This window comes from Mus caroli, unplaced genomic scaffold (assembly GCF_978045245.1).
Source record: "Mus caroli unplaced genomic scaffold, Mus_caroli_1 scaffold_10, whole genome shotgun sequence".
Taxonomy (NCBI): Eukaryota; Metazoa; Chordata; class Mammalia; order Rodentia; family Muridae; genus Mus; species Mus caroli.
The window spans coordinates 45,070,651-45,089,510 of NW_028227265.1; the positions used below are offsets into that span (position 1 = coordinate 45,070,651).

Here is an 18,860-nt window from a genome sequence, read left to right on the forward strand (position 1 = left end):
GAAGGACTAAGCAAGGGGGAGGTGAAGACAGGGATGGAAGGCTGTTAGCTGGCGAGGAGACCGGAAGGGATCCCATTCAGGTGTGGGTGTCTGAGCGATCGCACAACCCTGCTGACATCTTTGCCATGGTCCTTTGGCCTCCAGAGCTAGGACAGAACAGATTTCTGTTGTTTTAAGTCACTCATCTTTTTGGAAGAGGGAACAGGGAAAGGACAGGTCCTTTAGAGACACAGCCCTGTGCCCTGCTTCCCCACCTAAGCTCTGACTTGCATTGTCTACCCAGGTGTAAGTTCACCTACAGACGAACCCCTTGAGGCGGCCTGCACCTCAGTTTCTCAGCTAGGACCACATCTTCAACCCAGCGTCTGTTTTGGGCAACATGTGACACGCAAGCAACTGCTGGGGTAAAAACCCAACAGAAGCAGCTCAAGGGGCACGTGTGTCTGAGCTCAAAGGTCAGCAGTACAGTCCCTCATGGTGTGGGTGTCACGGCAGCAGGGGCTTGAAGCAGCTGCCACACTGCAGCCAGGAAGCAGAGAGACATGTGTGCCTTTGTTTCTCCTTCCTCTGGAATGGTTTGTTCCCCTCAGTATCCACTGAAGGTCTTTCTTCCTCAGGGAACCTAACCTAGTCCTTTCCAAGAGTGGCTAGAGGTATGTCCCCTGGGTGATGTCCTGTCACACTGACAATGCTCACCATCATATCTTGTCTTTGCTCCCGTAGTAACCCTCTGTCATTCACGTTTCTGTATCTCCACACTTATGAGTAACCCCAGTAAGTTTGTTGGTTTGCTAGACGGGACTCTGGTGGGATCTCTCCTTTGGCTTGTCATGGGTTCCCTGTCTAGAGTGACCAGCCATCTGTTGATTTTCCCCAGGAAGTGTTAACTGTTCCACATCACACAGATGGGCAGCCAAACGGGCTCACCTGCCATTCTGCTTTCAAATTGCTTTGAACCCACTTCACTTCTGGCTGCACTGAGCACCGTGTCTCATGTTGATAACAAGAACCTGAGGAGTCTGACTCATCGTCAGCAGTGCTGAGTCCTAGTGTGGCGCCCGGAGCTTAGTGAGCTCTCACAAACACTCTTCAGGCAAATTAATGCTTGAATCCCAGAGAAATCTTTAGGTATTTTTCTTTTCTTTTCTTTTTTTTTTTTTTTTGAGCCTGGCTCATTCAGAAAAAAAAATCAACCAAAGAACCAACCAAAACACCCCCCTTTCAAAATAGAGAAAATGTTTAAAAAAAAAAAACCCAAAAACCTAATTGCCCCAAACCGCTCAATTTAAGAAAACAATCAACTCCACAGATTCTGAGATGAAGATGAAGTAGATTTGACCATGAAAAAGTCAAGGTTTGGTACTGACTTTGAAGGAGGCCAAAGGCCACAGTTAATGCTTATTGGTTCCTTTTTTGGGGGGCATTCTTTCCCACCCCCTCTCAGTACTGTGTCAGCTTGGTCAATTAGTTCTTGAGTCTGTGGTCCTGTAAGGCCTGTTACTGCCTTGGCTTCCTTGGCCCCTCTCTTTCACTGGGTCCCTCCACCTTCTCTGCAGCTTCAGTGTTCGTCACAACGTCCAGGACACTCCTGCCTCGGGGCTTCTGTCCTAGGCTTTCCACCTTCCTGGTTTGTCCTTTAAGGAAGACCCATGGGCTCCCCTCTCCTGCTAGGTCTTTGCAGGAGGATTTCCACCTATCCTTGGATAGTCTGTGACCTTTAATGGCTTCATTTCCCTCAGCTCATATGACTCTTTCATACCATCTTAAATGCAAATGCACCATGTCTATATGCTTTCTCTGATATGTGTGTATGCATGTTCATGTGTGTGGCTGGGTGAGGGGAGCAATGGGTACCATCCATCCCGACAACTGACCGCCTCCTTTGAGACAGGTTCTCTTACTGGTTTGGGGCTTGCCCAAGTAGGTGAGGCTAGCCCCATAGATTCTCACCTCTGCCTTCACAGTTTTGGGGTTACAGGCATGAGGAAGCTTCCCTAGGGATCAGATTCAGGTCCTCCTGCTAGCGAGGCAAGTGCCTTATTGATTGAACTTTGGTAAAGTGAAACTGGACTGATGTGTAGCCCGGCTCTGTCTGTGTGACCCACACTGAGCATAAAATAGTTTTTGCCCACTGTCTTTGATTTAACACTTATCAGTTTTACCCACTAGCATGCCAACTCCTCAGTGTCCTGAAATGTCACCACACAGGAGGTGTTGCTAATATACACACATAAGTAGGCATTCATAAGATGCTGCACACAGTAGGCACTCAATGAATACTTGTTGGGTGAATGAATGAGTCACCCAGAGCCACTTGATTTGAAATGGAATGAGCATCTGTGAATGAGAAAAGGCTTAGGCCACAGATCATCCCTGCTGCTTGTGATCATTAGGTGTGAGTATATTAGCAGAAAGTAAGCAGTTTTGCTGTTTCTTTGGACAACCAAAGGAAAAAGATGCAGTAAAAGAGGCTCATGGGGACAAACACAGAGAGGAGGAAGGAAAGAAAACAGGGGGGAAGAGGAGGAGGCTGAGGAAGAGAAGGGCAAGGAGGAGAGGAGAGGTAGGAAAGACAGAGAATACATATGCAAGTTAATATATAAAAGAAACAGATATGGGGAATAACTCAGAGAGGACTGGCTGCAAGAATATTGCCCAGTGTTGGATTAAAATCAACCCTGTTCTGTGGCAACTGTCTGGGAGACTCGGTAGACTGACCTCCCTCTCTTAAGTCTGTTTCTCATCTAGAAGCTGGTTTCAAAACCACAAAAACCACACCTTAACAAGGCTGTTGTTTTTTTATTTTGTTTTTGTTGTTTTGTTTTCTAGGACAGGGTCTTGCTTCAGCTGGCTTGTTTGCAGCTTACTGTGTAGAACAGACTAGTCCCAAATTCAGAGATGTACCCACCTCTGTTTCCTGAGTACTAGGATTATAGACATGACATGATCAGCACAAGGCTGGGGTTGTTTGTTTGTTTGTTTGTTTTAAAAGATTTTTATTATTTTAAGTAAGTGTGTGTGTGTGTGTGTGTGTGTGTGTAATATGTACACATGAATGCAAGTGCCCACAGAGGTCAGAGGTCAGAAGTGTGAGAGATATATAGGCAATTGTAAGTCACCTGGTATGGGTGACGGGGAATTGAACCCAGGTTCTCAGAAAGAGAAGTATGTGCTCTTAACCATTAAGTTATCTCTCCAGCCCCAAGAGCAAGGCTGTTTTTGAGTCACTAACACTGGGCAACAAGGAAGTATTGGGTTGAGCCACTCAATGGAGGTTGAGAATTTTAGTTACTTGCTAAACTATCACTTTCCAACTGAAGTATCTGCAGGTGCCACTGTGAAAGCCAGTAAGTCTCAGAGAGCTACACAAAGTCTTTGAAACTTGGTAATGCCATGAAATCAAAAGACTTACATGACCCACTGCCACATGACTTGCTGCAACAGCTGGCTGTTGATGCTCCATAATTGTTTTAGAAAAAAGCTATCTATCTATCTATCTATCTATCTATCTATCTATCTATCTATCTTATCTTATCTAATCTTTTTTTTGTTTTGTTTTGTTTTTATCTTATGTGTTCCCTTGGAGACCAGATTAGAGGGCATCAGATCCCTTGCAGCTATAGGCAGTTGTGAGCTACCTAGTGTGGGTGGTGGAAACCCAGGTCCTCTGCAAAAGCAGTGTGGACTTTTTACGTGTGGGCCATCTCTCTAGCCCTCTTTTGTTTTGTTTTGAGATAGTGTCTTACTGAGTGGTTCAACCCAATCTCAAGCTATCAACCCTCCTATCTCAGGTTCCCCAGTGCCTGAATGACAGGCACTCTGAGCAACCACACTCAACTCACAAATCTGCTTTAAAAGTATGAGAATTGCAATATAATTTGGCTCTGTCCTTCATTTTGCTGTGTTTATATGTGCATACATGACTGTATATGTGTGTGTATGCATGGATTTGTATGTGTGTATGTGCATGTGTATATATGTATAAACACATGCACTTATTAGATGTGTATGCATATATGTATGCACTTGCATGTGTACTTGTGTGTGTGTGTCTGTGTATTCATGTGTATGTATGTATATGCATATATATGTATGCATGCATGTATGTATGTATGTGTGTGCAGGTGTAGGATGCAGAACAACTTTGGGTATTGCTCTACAGGTGCTGTTCACCTTTTTATTTTTAAGGCAGAGTCTCTCACTGGCCTGGAGCTTGATGATTAGATTAGGCTGGCCAGTCAGTAAATACAAGGGGTCCTCCTGCCTCCACCTTCCCAGCACTGGCATTACAAGAGCAAGCTACTATGCCCAGTATTTTTGCATGGATTCTGTGGGTCAAACACAAGTTCTCATACTTGTGTGGCAATATTTTCCCATCTGAGCCATCTCCTCAACTCCTCAGCCTAATTTCACTTTTGACCCTGTAATCCCTCTTTAGGGACTCCAGACTCCATCTGCATTTACAAAAGCATGGAAAACCCACAGTGTGACAGGGCTCATGGTTGCAGAGTACCTGATTTTGGTAGTGGGGGCAATCCTGACATGTCTTTCTAAGGGACTGAGCAGATAAACTGTGGGCAGCAACACAATGCAACACTATGCTGCTGTACAAAGAGTAAGAACTCTGTCTTGCCACATAGAACATTCTAGATTATGATGTCAGGAGAGAGAAGGAGTGATGGAAAAAAGTGTAGGGTGTGACCTATGGTGCTAGGATGAACAACACAGATGAAAAGAATGTGTGTGTAGTGTGCATATGCACATGTCACATGCCTGTGTGTGATGCAGATGTTGACACTGTGTGTCTTCCAGTTTTGAACAGGGTCTCTTACTTGAACTTGGAGCTTTTGTTGGTATCAGGACCTCCAAAGCCCATGACATCACATAGGTGGGACCCGCACACCTGTTGCCAAGGCAACAGCCACCATATTCCCAGAACCCACTTGGCTCACCTCCTACCATCACCTCTGATTACATCATCATCTATATATAAAGAAAGCGCCCCCATCTCTCTCTCTCTCTCTTCCCCCCTTCTTTATCCGCCATCACCTTGTCCCTCTCTCTACCAATAAACCTCACGTGGAACTGCTTGGCCTGGTGAGGTCCTTCTGAAGCTATGTGATGGTCAAGCTCATAACAGCTTTGGTTAGTCTAGTCAGCCAGCTTGCCTAGGAATCCCATCTCTGTTTCCTGAGCACTGCAGTTACAGGCAGTGCTCTACCCACTTGGCATTCATGTGAAGATTCACACCTGGTCTTCACACTTAAGAGACAAGCACTTTATCTACTGAACCATCTCCCCAGCCCAAGCAATAGATCTGGTTCTTCTCATGCAGTCTGTCTTCCATCTCTGGAGTCAGAAAATGACACACATCTGCACCAAGCACACTCAGAACACCTCTTACCAATGCTCTCTGAGCTACACAGCATGAACCACACCTATAGTATCCATGTAGCAGAGGTTGGCACAAAATGATTTTGAGAACACAGGGAGCTGTTCAGGTTCCACCCCATTTCACCTGGGACCGTGGTGTCACAGGGGCTCTATATCCAATGACCCATGGCTGCTGAGGGATCACTCCACTGGTGTAAATGAGCAGCGAGAAGATATGCCAAGCCACAGAAGGGCTCGTGGATGAGAGGTGAAGGATTGTGACTAAAGCTGAAGGCAGGACAGGTACCTTTTCAGGTGAGATGCTTTCCAAGTGTACACACTTCAAAGTGACTAAATCAAATACACTCAGTGCTTCTAGAATCTGGGTGTCGGTCATGTGTTATAGAACTGGTGAGCCAGCCATGGTCTGTGACCACAACCTGGCTCCTCTCTCAGTTGGTGGCTGCCTAATGGGGGCTAGGGAATACTGAATTCAGGATTACACACTGAAACCAAACTTAACACACAGCTGAGGTACCAATAGGAAGTATTGTCTATGTACCAGTTAGAAGTCCACAGCTTGGCTTCCTGGGACTTTCAAAGACTACTAGGAAAGGTGTTGGCCCCAGCTCAGGGATCCCCTCCCCCTGCCCCTGTGTGTGTTCCAGCAGCACTTACATTGTAGAGGAGATCAGTCCAGCCTTCCATGGTGATGCACTGGAAAACAGTGAGCACAGCAAACAGGATGTTGTCGAACTGAGTGATGCCGTTGTTGGGCCCTTCCCAGTACGGCTGACATTTGGTCCCGTTGGGGCAGGTGCGGGCAGGCTCCTCTGTCCCACACGGAGCTGGCGACTCACCCTGGATGTCGTCTAGGAAGGACAGAGTGGAGAGTAAAGGGGAGAAGGGAAAACCAACTGAGGATGGGAAACCTGGTAACTGGGACAAGATGACATCAGCGCTTGGTTTTAGATCTCTTAACTACTGTCCGCATCACTACATATTTCAATGCTCATTTGTTTTTTCCTGTTTTCCACCAGTTTAACTCTCTTTCCTTTTCTTTCTTTTCTGAGACAGGGTTTCTCTGTATTGTCTTGGCTGTCCTAAAACTTGCTCTGTAGACCAGCCTATCTTTGAACTCCCCCTGCTTCGGCTTCCTGAGTGCTGGGATCAAAGGTGTGTGCCACCACCACCTAGCCTCTGTTCTTTTCTTAACCTGTTGAAACTGAGTCTTTTTTTTTTTTTTCCGAGACAGGGTTTCTCTGTGTAGCCCCGGCTGTCCTGGAACTCACTTTGTAGACCAGGCTGGGCTTGAACTCAGAAATCCACCTGCCTCTGCCTCCCGAGTGCTGGGATCAAAGGCGTGTGCCACCACGCCCGGCTTTGAGTCTTTTTCTTTAAGACTACAAGTTGTCCTTCCAGAGTAGCTTTGACTGCATTTCAGAAACAATGTCATGGTCATTCTTCATTATTGTGAAAATAATCCCTATGGTGGTTTGAATAGCAATTGTCCCTATAGACTCTTGTGTTTGAACGCTTGGTCACCAGGGAGTGGCACTATTGGGAGGTGTGGCCTTGTTGGAAGAAGTGTGTCACTCAGGGTGGGCTTGGAGGGTTTAGAAGCTCAAGCAAGGCCTAGCGTCTCTTTCTCTTCCTGCTGCCTACTGATCCAGATGTAGAACTCTCAGCTCCCTCTCCAGCACTATGTCTGCCTGCATGCTGCCATGCTTCCACCATGATGATAATGGACTGAACCTCTGAACTGTAAGTAAGCCCCAATTAAATATTTTCCTTTGTAAGAGTTGCCGAGGTCATGATGTCTCTTCACAGCAATAAAACCCTAACTAAGACAATTCCCAGTTTCCACTATTATATCTCCTTTGACCAATGGGTAACTAAGAAATATTTCTCTGAGGGGGACAAAACCTGAGAAAGAGAGAGAGAGAGAGAGAGAGAGAGAAGACAGAGGTGACTTCCCATATGCCTATCACTGGTTACAACATCAAGTGATCCTGGGCCAGCCTTGCTCTTGTCCAGGCCCCCTGGTTTTCAAGTGCTTGTAGCTCTTTCCTTCTGGGCTTCATTGGCAGCCATGGGACCCAGCAATCTATGCTGCATCTTTGCAGTCTTTAACAACTGAGATGTGGTCTGTGATCCACAGCATGGTCAGAGCAGGGCACCATGAAATGCATGTCATCTGGGTGTGCTTCTCGAGCCGTGCTGAGTGTTTTTCTTTATGACATGCATGGGGCCCTGGAGAGAGGCACAGGTGCACACAGTTCCCACCCTTACCTGAGGGTAAGGTAATTATTGTGACACACCAGGAATGTCAAGCGATCCTGCTTAGCACAGAGCCAAAGAAGCCTGCATGGAGAAGCGGACTGTACAGGTCACATTCAAATCCTTTCATAGTGAAGTGAACAGGAGGCATGGTGTCCCCACAGCTAACACCTGGCTCAACCTGGCCACAAACCCACTGTGTAGTTCTGAATCTTGGAAAGCCTCCTGCTACACCTCCCAGGGATGAGATGGCTAGTTTGAGAAGACTCCAAAAAAAAAAAAAAGACATGTTTGAAAACAAACAAACAAACAAACAAACAAGCAAACAACAACAACAATAACAATAACAACTGCCAAGTCTCTAAAAGCTCTAGTTTCCACTTGACAGAAATCCATTTCCCGTGTGCAGCTGGCTTTACTGAACCTATGCCAACTGCCATGCAGGGAAGGGAGACGGTATGCATCCCACCAACAGAAGGATATGTGCCAGGGGTAGTGAGTGGCTCACACCTGCCACCCCAGCACCCAGGAGGTTGAAAGATGACTGGTTTCAGGCTAGCCTGGGCTAGACAGTGAGACAAAGACCAAACCAACTGAAAAAAAAAATAAAAGCACAACAAATGATATAGCAGACAAAGGGAAAAAAAGGGCTTTGCTTCTAGCTCGGATGGTAGATTGCTCGGACACAGTTCAGACAGAAGAGTGGGATCTTTAAGGCTCAGGGCAGGAAGAGGAACTCTACAGAGGCCCTACTGGGAAGATCATCTATGTCTCTAGAACTTTCTCTACCCCACTTACAGCCCAAATCTGGCTCATGTGAAGCCCTCCATGTACACCCAGTAATTCTGGGGTCCTTCTCCTGTCCCCCAATTTTCCTGTGAGTGGGGAGCACTCGGCCTCCCTGCCTAGAAAAGTCTGCAAACCAGGGTCTTGTTTATCCAGGATTCTGAAAACTCTTAGAAAACAGGAAGCATTCCACTTTGTCTTGGAGTCTGTGAATGTGTGGGATGGCTGTGGGTGACAGGAAGTGGGCTCCCCGCGCCTGTGGCTGGGAACCACCTATCTTTAGCAACAGCATCCAGAGGTGTGCTCGACCCCAGCCCCCTCAACCCTAGCCGTCCGCCAAGCACTCCCAGGGTTGATTCGAGAAACACAGCCATCCGGAGTCGGAGAAATTCAGCTATAAATATATTTTAAAATTAGCCTGCTGCCGGGGCGTCTGTATATATCTGTCTCTTACTCACACATCTTACAGTCTTAATCGGGAGCTCTTTGGATCGCCTCCCGAATCCAGGCTGCTGTCCTCCATGACTCCACCTACATCTGTCCCCCCACAACCCCACTGGGACCCCAGCCAGCCCTGGATGGAAAACAAAACAAAAACAAAAACACCCCAGAAAGCTCACACAGCCTAAGTTCCTGAGCCCTAAGTTTGGGTGGTTCTGTGTGTGGCTGATAGACACACACACTCTCTCTGTCTTCCGCCTGGGTGAGGCCAGGTGCAGAAATAGATCTGCCTCAATTAACACCTTCTTCATTGGAGAAAGAAATAATTAGGCCATTCCGTATTGAGAGAACTTCACAAGCCTGGGAAAGAAGGAGCAGGAGAAGGAAGAAGTGAAGTCCCTAGGCTTCTAGAACAGCCTTCCCAGCAGGGACCAGGCTAGGGCATTGTCTCTGTGGACCTGCTTGGGGTGGGTGGGTGGAACTGGGACAAGGCCACTTCTGTACACACTATTCTTCCCTGGCTGCCTTTCCTGAAAAGGTCCCACACCTCTCTGCCCATGGGTTCACTCTTTCTCTGGCTCTGGAAACCTAGGCTGTCTGCTCTGGGGTAGGTGGTTCAAGTCCTGAAACACAGGCACCATCCTCTTGTTTGGCTCTTCTTCATTCTGGGGCACCAGGCAGCTCAATTCTGGAGAATCTGGGATCAAACCGGGATGCATCTGGTCCAAATGTGGATGCAGCCTATGCCTTCTGTATTTGCTCGGACTTGAGCCCAAGTTGCACCTTCATGCTGATCTCTGTGAGACCCAAACCACAGCTCCCTCTGGACCCAGCCTCCTAAGGGTTAACCAAAGCATGATGGGGCACAGGGCTCTGATTGGGCAGGCAGGCAGCACCTACTGGTGCTGGGTTCTGACTGAAGGAGCAAGGATCCTATCAGGCAGGGTTCCCACTGCCTGGGGTAGTGCTGGGTTCTAAGGGAGAAGGGCAGGACCATCCCTTGTTCATACTCTGTTGCCTTGCCCTGCCCTCCATGTCTGTGATGGAAGGGCATCCCTGCTGTTTCCAGACACTGTAGCATTTCCTGTGTTCATGGGGAAAACCGCTCAAGAGCACACCCTCAGCCTGACTCTCTGTCTCCTAGGGTTATCTCAGGGATCATTCTTAAACAAGCGACTTGTTCCCTGGGTTGCCTTCCAGGGTACCACAAACCCAACGCTGCAGCTGCAATTGAGGTATCAGAGGCAGTTGTGGCTGGTGTCTTTCCTGTAGGCAGTTTAGCTGTGCTGGGGATGTATCCAGGGTCTCGTGCATGTTCAGCAAGACCTCAACCCCCAGCCATGCACACAGCCTTCCTTTCCTTTTTCTTTTCTTTTTGTCAAGTGTAGTGCTGGCTGTCCTGAACTAGCCTGTAAACTGGCTGGCCTCCAACTCAGAGATCCACCTGCTTCTGCCTCCCAAATTCTGGGAATACAGGCACGCATCCCTAGCTAACACACAGCTTTGTTTCTGTGGACTGCAAGCAGGCCCTCTGCTGTGTAGTCGCAGTGCCCTGGGGAGTCTCAGCTGCCCTGGGGAGTCTCAGCTGCCCTGGGGTTGGGAGGACCAATGCCCTTGTCTGTCCTTTCTGGAGCTTTGTCCCCTGAGGAAAACCTCACATCCCACACCTCGGACCTACCTGTCCCCTCTTCAAAGCAGGTGGTATGAAATTTCCCCATATAAAATTCTAACCCTATGATTGCAAAAATAAGGATTGCAAAAAACAGGAGGAGGCCAATCTGCAGCAGAGGGATCATCGCCTTCATGATTGACTTCAGGACGACTTGTAAACCTGTGGAGACACAGAGAGACTGGTCTGTAAGCAAGCACCCCGCCAAGTGCCTCCCATGGAGCCCAGTGTGGGGCTGGCAGAGAGGGAGGTGGTCACAGCCCCCCAGGAAAGGCCTTTTTGGTTATAAAACTTTAAAGATATTTATTATCTACTTTGAGGAGTTTTAGGGCCCAAAGGGTGGCTAGCCAGGGCTTTTTAAGCCATTTTCTGGGCTGCTCAGTAGCTTCCTTCCAAAAGGGGGTGCTGTTTCCCTAAATTGCCCCAAGCCAAAAGAGCCCCATTTTCCCTTCATCCAAAATCTCTCTGGGGTTACCAGCAAGACTGTATAGGCCTGCAGCCAGCACCTCAACTCTCAACTCCAAGAAACTAGATTCCCAATAAACTCATCAGCTTGTGGCCATGAGCAGGGCAGGCAGCTGATTGGGAAGTGGGGCTCAGAGATATCTGATTTCTCTGTGGGCTCAAGAGACAGCAAAGTCAAGCATTTGCACTTGTGTGAGCCTGGCCCAGGCTACTAGGCACTACCCATACAAGCTTCCCTGTTCTGAGCAGTTCAGTTGAGAAGGATGACACTGGGGTCAGGTGGTCCCTGGGGGCTGTGGTGGGCTAGGTGTGGAGGATCCGGATGTGAACATCAGATCAGGGCCCAGGCAAGCCCTTAGCCTCACAGACCCACCATCAGTGTCTTTACCTCACTAGATGATACAGCCATAGATCAGGGACAGTTTTAGGTATTTTGTGAGACAGGAGGGGGTTAAAAACTAAAGATGCTTAAAATTTCATCCTATGTGAAGAGTCCCATGATTCTAAATGTTTTGATAATTTAATTAATTGTTGTGATTATCTGTGGAGGTCAGAGGAAAACTTCTTGGAGTCCATTCTCTACTCTTTTGTGGGTCTTAGGGAGCGAAGACCCGTTATCATCAGTGTGTCTGTTAAGTACTTTACCAACTGAGCTAAGTTGCAGCCCACCACAGTCCTAAAACTCAAGAAATGTTACAACAATTTCTTCCCTGTCCCCCTTTTTCCCTCTTTGCAAGCTAGAAAACTGACTCTAACTTCCTGTGAAGCAGGCCAAATTCTGACCACAGTCTCCGTGCCGTACACAGACTGCGCAGTATCCAGAAGTTCGACAGGAGTATCTGCTGACACCTGCATCTGCTCTATAAAGTGGATGCTGTTTGCAGAGTCTACATATGTCTTCCTGTATAACTTAAATATCTTGAGATAACTTTTTTTTTCTTTTGAGACAGGTTTTCTCTCTGTAGCCCTTACTGTCCTGGAACTCTCTATGTAGACCTCAAGTTCACAGAAATCTGCCTGCTTCAGCTTCTCTAGTGCTGAGATCAATGGCATGAGCCACTACACCCAGCTTCTTCTCTTAACACCTCATACACTGTTAACACTATGCAAATAATTTTTAGACTGTGGTGTCCAGGGACAAAGTCAAGAAAGCCATGTGCTCGGATCAGACAGGCTGTTCACCCATGACTGTTTCAGCCACTGAACCTGTGAGTGGGGAGCCCACGGACACTGGGTAGACTATGTAAGGGGGCTCTTCCTTGTGCTCTTCATAGGTAAGTGTTTTTGTTATTATTGTTACTATTATTATTTAGCTTTTCAAGACAGGGTTTCTTTGTGTAGCCTTGGCTGTCCTGGAACTAGCTCTGTAGATCAGGCTGGCCTTGAACTCACAGAGATCTGCCTGCCTCTGCCTTCTGAGTACTGGGACTAGAGACATGCACCACTACTGCCCAACTTTAATGACTTTTTTTTATGTGCACTGGTGTTTTGCCTACATGGTTGTCTGTGTGAGGGCGTCAGAACTCCCAAAACGGGAGTTACACACAGTTGTGAGCCACTATGTGGATGCTGGGAACTGAACCTGGGTTCTCTGGAAGAGTAGCCAATGCTACTAACCACTGGGCCAACTCTCTAACTCACCTTTACATCTATCTATCTATCTATCTATCTATCTATCTATCTATCTATCTATCATCTATCTATCTAGTGTGTGAGTATGTGTATCACAGTGGACACATGCAGGTCAGAGGACGACTCATAGGATGCAGGGCTTTCCATATGGGGCCCAAGGATGGAAAGCAGGCCTGCAGGCCACTTTACCTTCTTGTTCTCTCCCTTCATCCTAGCAAATGTCTCTCTCACCCTATCCACCAGGAAGAGTAACACCAGTGCCTTAGTACTGGTTTGTCACCTGTTCTTAATTTAATGGGACACAGATGCCTGCTGGGCTCCCAGAGCCTGGCTATGGGCTCCTTTCCCTGTAAAATAAATGTGCTGGAAGTCAGCTGGGACATCTTTTTATTTTAATTTCGAACTTTCTTATGGTGCTGAGGGGGAAGCCATGGCGAGGCAAGTACTGAGAGACATCAGCCCCCCCCCCCCCCAGAGAAACCTCTTCAGATCTGGATGGGAGTGACTCTGGTCAATGATGCCAATATGTGGAACACAGTGCAGGGGCAGTGTGGTACTTATTTCCACTACCTCTCTCTCTGTGCACGCGCATGTGCGCTCATGTGTGTGTGTGTGCGTGCACGTGTGTGTGGATAGGCTTGAGGTTGATGTCAGGTATCTTCCTCGAATCTCATAAACCTGGTACTCATTGATTCAGCTAGACCCGCTGCCCTGAGCTCCAGGGAGCCTCCGTCTCCACCTTCCCAGCACCAGAATTACAGATGTCACCACCACACCCAGCTGTTTTTTTGTTTGTTTGTTTGTTTGCTTGCTTTTGCAAGGGTTCTTTGTGACCAAACTCAGTTCCTCACAATTGTGGTAAGTATTCTTTGAGCAGAACTATCCTTCAGCTACCCAGAGTAACTGCTTTCTGATTTCTATCAAGTGAGGACATGGATTAGAAATAGCCCTCTGGCGGCATCTGGTCTGGCTTGAACGTTGGGGACAGAATCCTGAGCCTGTCCTACAGCCTGCCCCATGGCGTGAAGCCCAGACATCCCTGGAGAGCAAGTGTGCAGGAGAATGTGCACAGACCCTGTGTTCTTTCTACCCGCCTGTCAAGAACTCCTCTGAGCCTCACCCTTCTCATCTGTGCAGTGGATATCCACTGATTGAGTACAGTGGCGAAATGAGAGCATTGGAGGCTCTCTGTGCAGTGCCCCGTTCATAGGTACTAACTGCCATCAGTCACTATCACAGGGTTACCACCCAGGCAAGACTAACTCTCACTCAGCCCCTTCTCTTTGATCTGACCCTAATCCAACTATTCAGCCATCCCGAGTCTCTCTGTGTGCCCACTTATAAAACAGAGACGCTGCCATAGTTTCTATAATAGGTTCTGGGTGCTAAAGAAGCCATGTGCAGAACATGACTCCTGGAAGACTGTAGGTGCTCAATAAATGGGTGAGGCCTCTGGTCTGCTTCCAGAGACCACATAGACCTAGTTCCTGGGACCCCTATGGAGAGCATGCCCTGATGAGAATGGGGGGGGGCCCTAAGCAGAGTCTTCTAGAAGGATGGAGACTCACTCACTTGGGATTCCAGACACCAGCTTGAGTGGCCGCAGCACACGAACCGCCCTCAGTGTCCGTAGGTCAAACTCCGTCCCGACAGTGGCCAAGATGCTACAAGAGAAAATGACAGTAAGACACAGAAGCTGGGGTCAGGGCAGGTGAGTGGGGTTGTACCTCAGCTGGGGATTAGACAGCTTCAGCATCATCTCAGTTCTATCTCCCACTGAGTGACAGTGATGGTTCCTGTTCTTTGGAACGAGAGGTGACTTATTATCCCCCCCTTTTCTTTTCATGTGTGTGTGATATATGAGTGCATATGTGTACCCACAGAGAGGGGACATACCTCTAGTCCCAAAATGCCCATGGGCCAGCTAGCCTGGGGTACATGAAGAGCAGAGACAGCCAGTGACACTCAGTTCTCTTTTCTCTTTCTCCACAAAATGCTTGTTTTATATATGATAAAGATGTAAGTGTGTTTGTACACACTTTTCTGAGACACTATGTCACTGTGTAGTTTTGACAGGTCTGGAGTGAACTTATACAGAGCCTCCTGCAGATTCTGCCTTCCAAGTGCTAGGATTAAAAGCATGAACCACCCCACAGTGCAAATACATATATGTGACAGTATCATATGTAGCATACTTATTATCTAGCCCAGGCTGTTACTGAACTCATAGAAATCCTTCTGTCTCAGTCTACACACACACACACACACACACACACACACACACACACACACACACGAAGACAGAATCTTACTATACAGCGCAGGCCTGAGCTGTGTCGTTCTGGTAGCACAGCCTCCTGACTGTTGGGATTCCAACCATGCCTGGCTCACCCCAACGGTGCAGTTTTCTTTGGGCTTCTTCAGATTTCCTCTGACAGGCACCACTCTGAGCCTCACTTTCCTCTCTCTGTGCAGGCAGAAGCTGTTGCTTAGCATGCACAGAGGAGCTAAGGGTCTTTGTGTGTTGAGGAAGCTGAGAGAACCCAGTAAACACATCAAATGTCAGAGTGATGTGGAACGAAGAGAAAAAATGCGTGAGAGAGGGGGGCAGACCGGGGAAGGGAGGGTTGTAAGGGAAGTGGTGGCATTTACACCAGTACAGCTCCTTACCACTTGGGGGCAGCACCCCAGTGCTCTTATCCAGGTTGGGATAGGTGTGGATCAGGGGGTAGAGCACCTGCCTAGAATCCCCCAGTGAGGGGCTGGGTGTGGCTCAGTGTCAGAGTGTTTGCCTAACATCCACAAGGTGATGCCTTTCATCTCAAGTGGAGGGAGAAGAGAACAGACCAGCACTGCCCAGTAGAAACCTAACTTTTCCACATTAAACAAATATATTTAATGTTTCCATATTAAACAAAGAAAAGGAACAGGTAACGTTAATTCCACAATATAGTTACCATCTTCTATTCAAATTCAACCATTCTTTGTTATGCACAGTGAATGTTTCCAGGATGACCCAATGCCATAATGAGGCAAGGAGCCCACATGCCTTCTATGGAATGGCGTGCTATTTATGTCAAACCTGCACGTATCCTCCTGTGGATTGTGTGTATGGGCACGCACTGCCACGGGCTGCATATGGAGGTTAGGGGACAACCTTCAGATGCCCACCTTTGTCTTTGCCCTTGTTTGACCCGGGATTTCTTCCTTGCTACTGCATGAGGCATGATGAGATTAAGGAGATGCACCTCTACACACACACACACACACACACACCATCTTAAATTTTATACATATAAAATTTAAAGGGGAGGCCTATATACATATATATATTACATATATATATGTATATATATACACACACATCTTAAATTATTTATATACACATATATACATACATATACACACATATGTGTGTGTATATATATGTATATATGTGTGTGTATATGTGTATATATATATGTATATATATATATATTTGTACAACATACATATGTTTAAGACAAGGTTTTACTTTGCAGCCCATGTTGGTCCTGAACTGGGGCCAGCTCTCCTGCCTCCCCTTACGTACTGGGATAATGGGTATGAACCACCACTCCCAGTCACACACACTCAGCCTCCAGGCTAGATCCCCAGCTCTAACATACCAGTACTAATCATTGTTGCTTGTAGAACTGACTCCAAGGCCACAGCCATGCTGAGCGAGCCCCCTGTTGCTGAGATACACCTTCGACCCTTGGCTCTTTGGGACAGGTTCTCACTTGTAACCCATGCTGGCTTTAAACCTGTGATCATTCTGCCCCAGCCTCCCAGGGGCTGGGACCACAAACATAGGACACTGAACCCAGCTGGGATTGTACTGTCACAGCACCCCTATCATGTCCCTTGTCTTCTTAGACCTTCCTCAGCAAAAGCTGAGTCCTTCTGCTGCTCTCCAAAGCCCTGCGCCATTGGCCCCATCCTTTCCCTCACCCACCCTCAGACTCTGCTCATTCTGCTCCAACCCCCTCCCCCAACTTATCATCATTCTTCAAAGACACAAAAGGAGTTCAAGGCTACCCTGGAACTAAAACATACAAATGAACAAATGAAACGAATACCAGGGTGGGGCAAGGCCAGAACCTGAGGGTGGGTTGGTGATAGGAGCTGGGCATGGCCAGGGCTGGTGTTAGATATGCAATTAGCCCAAGGATGGCACACAGATCCAAGTGAAAGGTCCTCTGTGGCTCCTGAATTAGGAGGCAGGAAACTGGGAAATGAGACCCCCAACAGCAGAGCACAGAGCCAGGGAGCTCAGATCCAAGGTGCAGTCACAAACTCTCAGACCCAGGCCCCAGAGCTGCCCCAGATGAGCTCACTGTGAGACCTTGGCCTTAGCTGGCCCAGGCCTCAGACCAGCACCAGCCTCTCTCACGCCCAGCATGACTTCAGCTGACTCCCAAGAGGTTGGAGCTCCAGCCCCTTGCCCACTTCCCCAGAAGGATGGCAGGAATTGGGAGTGTAGAAATCAGGAGGCTGTGACCTGGGGACTGTTGGGAGTGTCTTGCTCTGTGGACAGTGAGAGTCACAGGAGGTTGTGGAGCAGAGGAGGGACATGATTAGGGCTGGCAAGGGGAAGACAAGCTTGACAGCTGAGAGGACAGATTGGTGGTGATGAAGCCCGAGTGAGGAAGGAGCTGTGAGAGCGGCCAGCGTAATGAGGGCTAGAAGTAGGGCAGAGGCGGTGGGAGTACAAAGGAGGCCCTGGTTTATATATAGCTGCCATTAACGCTGTGCATCAGGGAGCCTGCCTGGGTGCGCTGCATCCGGCCTGCATCCGAGGCTGCCAACCGCTCACGGCCCATTTTACAGAGGAGGATGCCAAGACTCGCAGAAATCAGTGTCACATCAAAGATCTGAGTCACACCAAGAAGGAACTCGAACTCAGGACCATAGGTGTGAACAGCCTCACACTTCCACCCTGCAGAACCTGACCTTCAAGAGACTACTTGGATAGGGGAGGGTCTTGGTGGAGAACAAAAGACACTCGTTTGTTCACTCCACAGAAACTTAGGTACCAGGCTTTCAGGGAGCGCCACAGTGAACAGCTGACGGGAGAGCCTGGTGGTGAGGAGTTCCAATTCTCCGAGCATCTGACCAGGGAGTAAGCCATGTGTGGGAAAGGGAGAGACTAAGGTGACGCCAGGGTTTGGTGTGGGTCAAAGAGCTGGTACCAATGGAGATAGGAAAGGCAAGGAAGGAGGAGGCTCATGGGGATATCAGGACTTGAAGGAAGGCAGGCTGAACTGGAGGTGTCTGTGTTAAAGGCCTTCCCGTAGAGTCAGGCACTGTGGCTAGGCCTTTAATCCCTGCTCTTGGGGCAGAGACAGGTGGATCTCTGTAAATTCCAGGCCAGGTTAGTCTATATAGTGAGATCCTGCTTCAAAAACAAAACAACCAAAGAAATACACACACACACACTCACACATGTGTGTATATACATATGCACACACACAAAAACACATACATATGCACTCACACATACATACATTCTCTCTCTGTGTGTCTCTCACACACACTCACACACACAGACACACACACATACAAGCATGCACTCACACACACACACTCACACATACACACATGTGTGTATATATATATATGCACACATACATACATTCCTCTCTCTCTGTCTCTCTCTCTCTCTCTCACACACACACACACACACACACACACACACACACACACACACACACACTCAAACACACACTTCCATTGTGTGTGAGACTTCCAAGAAAATTCTGTACCACAACCATGAGTGTTTGCTTGGCTCAGTCCTCACTGCCCCCAAAGCTGACTTTCTTCTTTCAGGTGTCAGGAACACTGTGACTCCCTGGCCTCTTTTCTTCTTCACCTTTCTGCATTTCAAATCCTGGTCCAAACTGAGACGCATATGTGCCCAAAGCAGCACCCCACTTCCTCTCTAAGAGGACAGACACCTTTCCTCTGGCAGTGTCCCGAAGCATCTTCTGCTTCCTAAATATTTTGTGGGTGAGTGGTACAGCATGACAGGGGATAGGGTGACAGGCTCCCAAGTGTCCCCAGGCAGACAGGAGCAGTAGAAAAGGGACCCCTGGAGAAGAAACACTAAGTACAAAGCAGACATGCAGCGAGGGCTGGCCACCTCAGGCCTCTGGAGGATGCCACAGGAAGAGCACAGGAGAGGATGAGGATA

General features: G+C 48.0%; 1 protein-coding gene across 7 annotated transcripts in view; it reads right to left on the reverse strand.

The window, feature by feature from the left end:
- Cacna1a (calcium voltage-gated channel subunit alpha1 A) overlaps positions 1-18,860 on the reverse strand; it is a 293,683-nt gene that overhangs the window by 107,730 nt on the left and 167,093 nt on the right. For all 7 annotated transcript variants that reach the window (XM_085843752.1, XM_085843751.1, XM_029480505.2 and 4 more), the window contains 3 exons: positions 14,219-14,310; positions 10,559-10,711; positions 6,052-6,245 (listed from right to left, as the gene is read on the reverse strand). In XM_085843752.1, the coding sequence (XP_085699878.1) occupies positions 6,052-6,245; positions 10,559-10,711; positions 14,219-14,310 (439 nt within the window). The remainder of the gene's footprint in view (positions 1-6,051; positions 6,246-10,558; positions 10,712-14,218; positions 14,311-18,860) is intronic.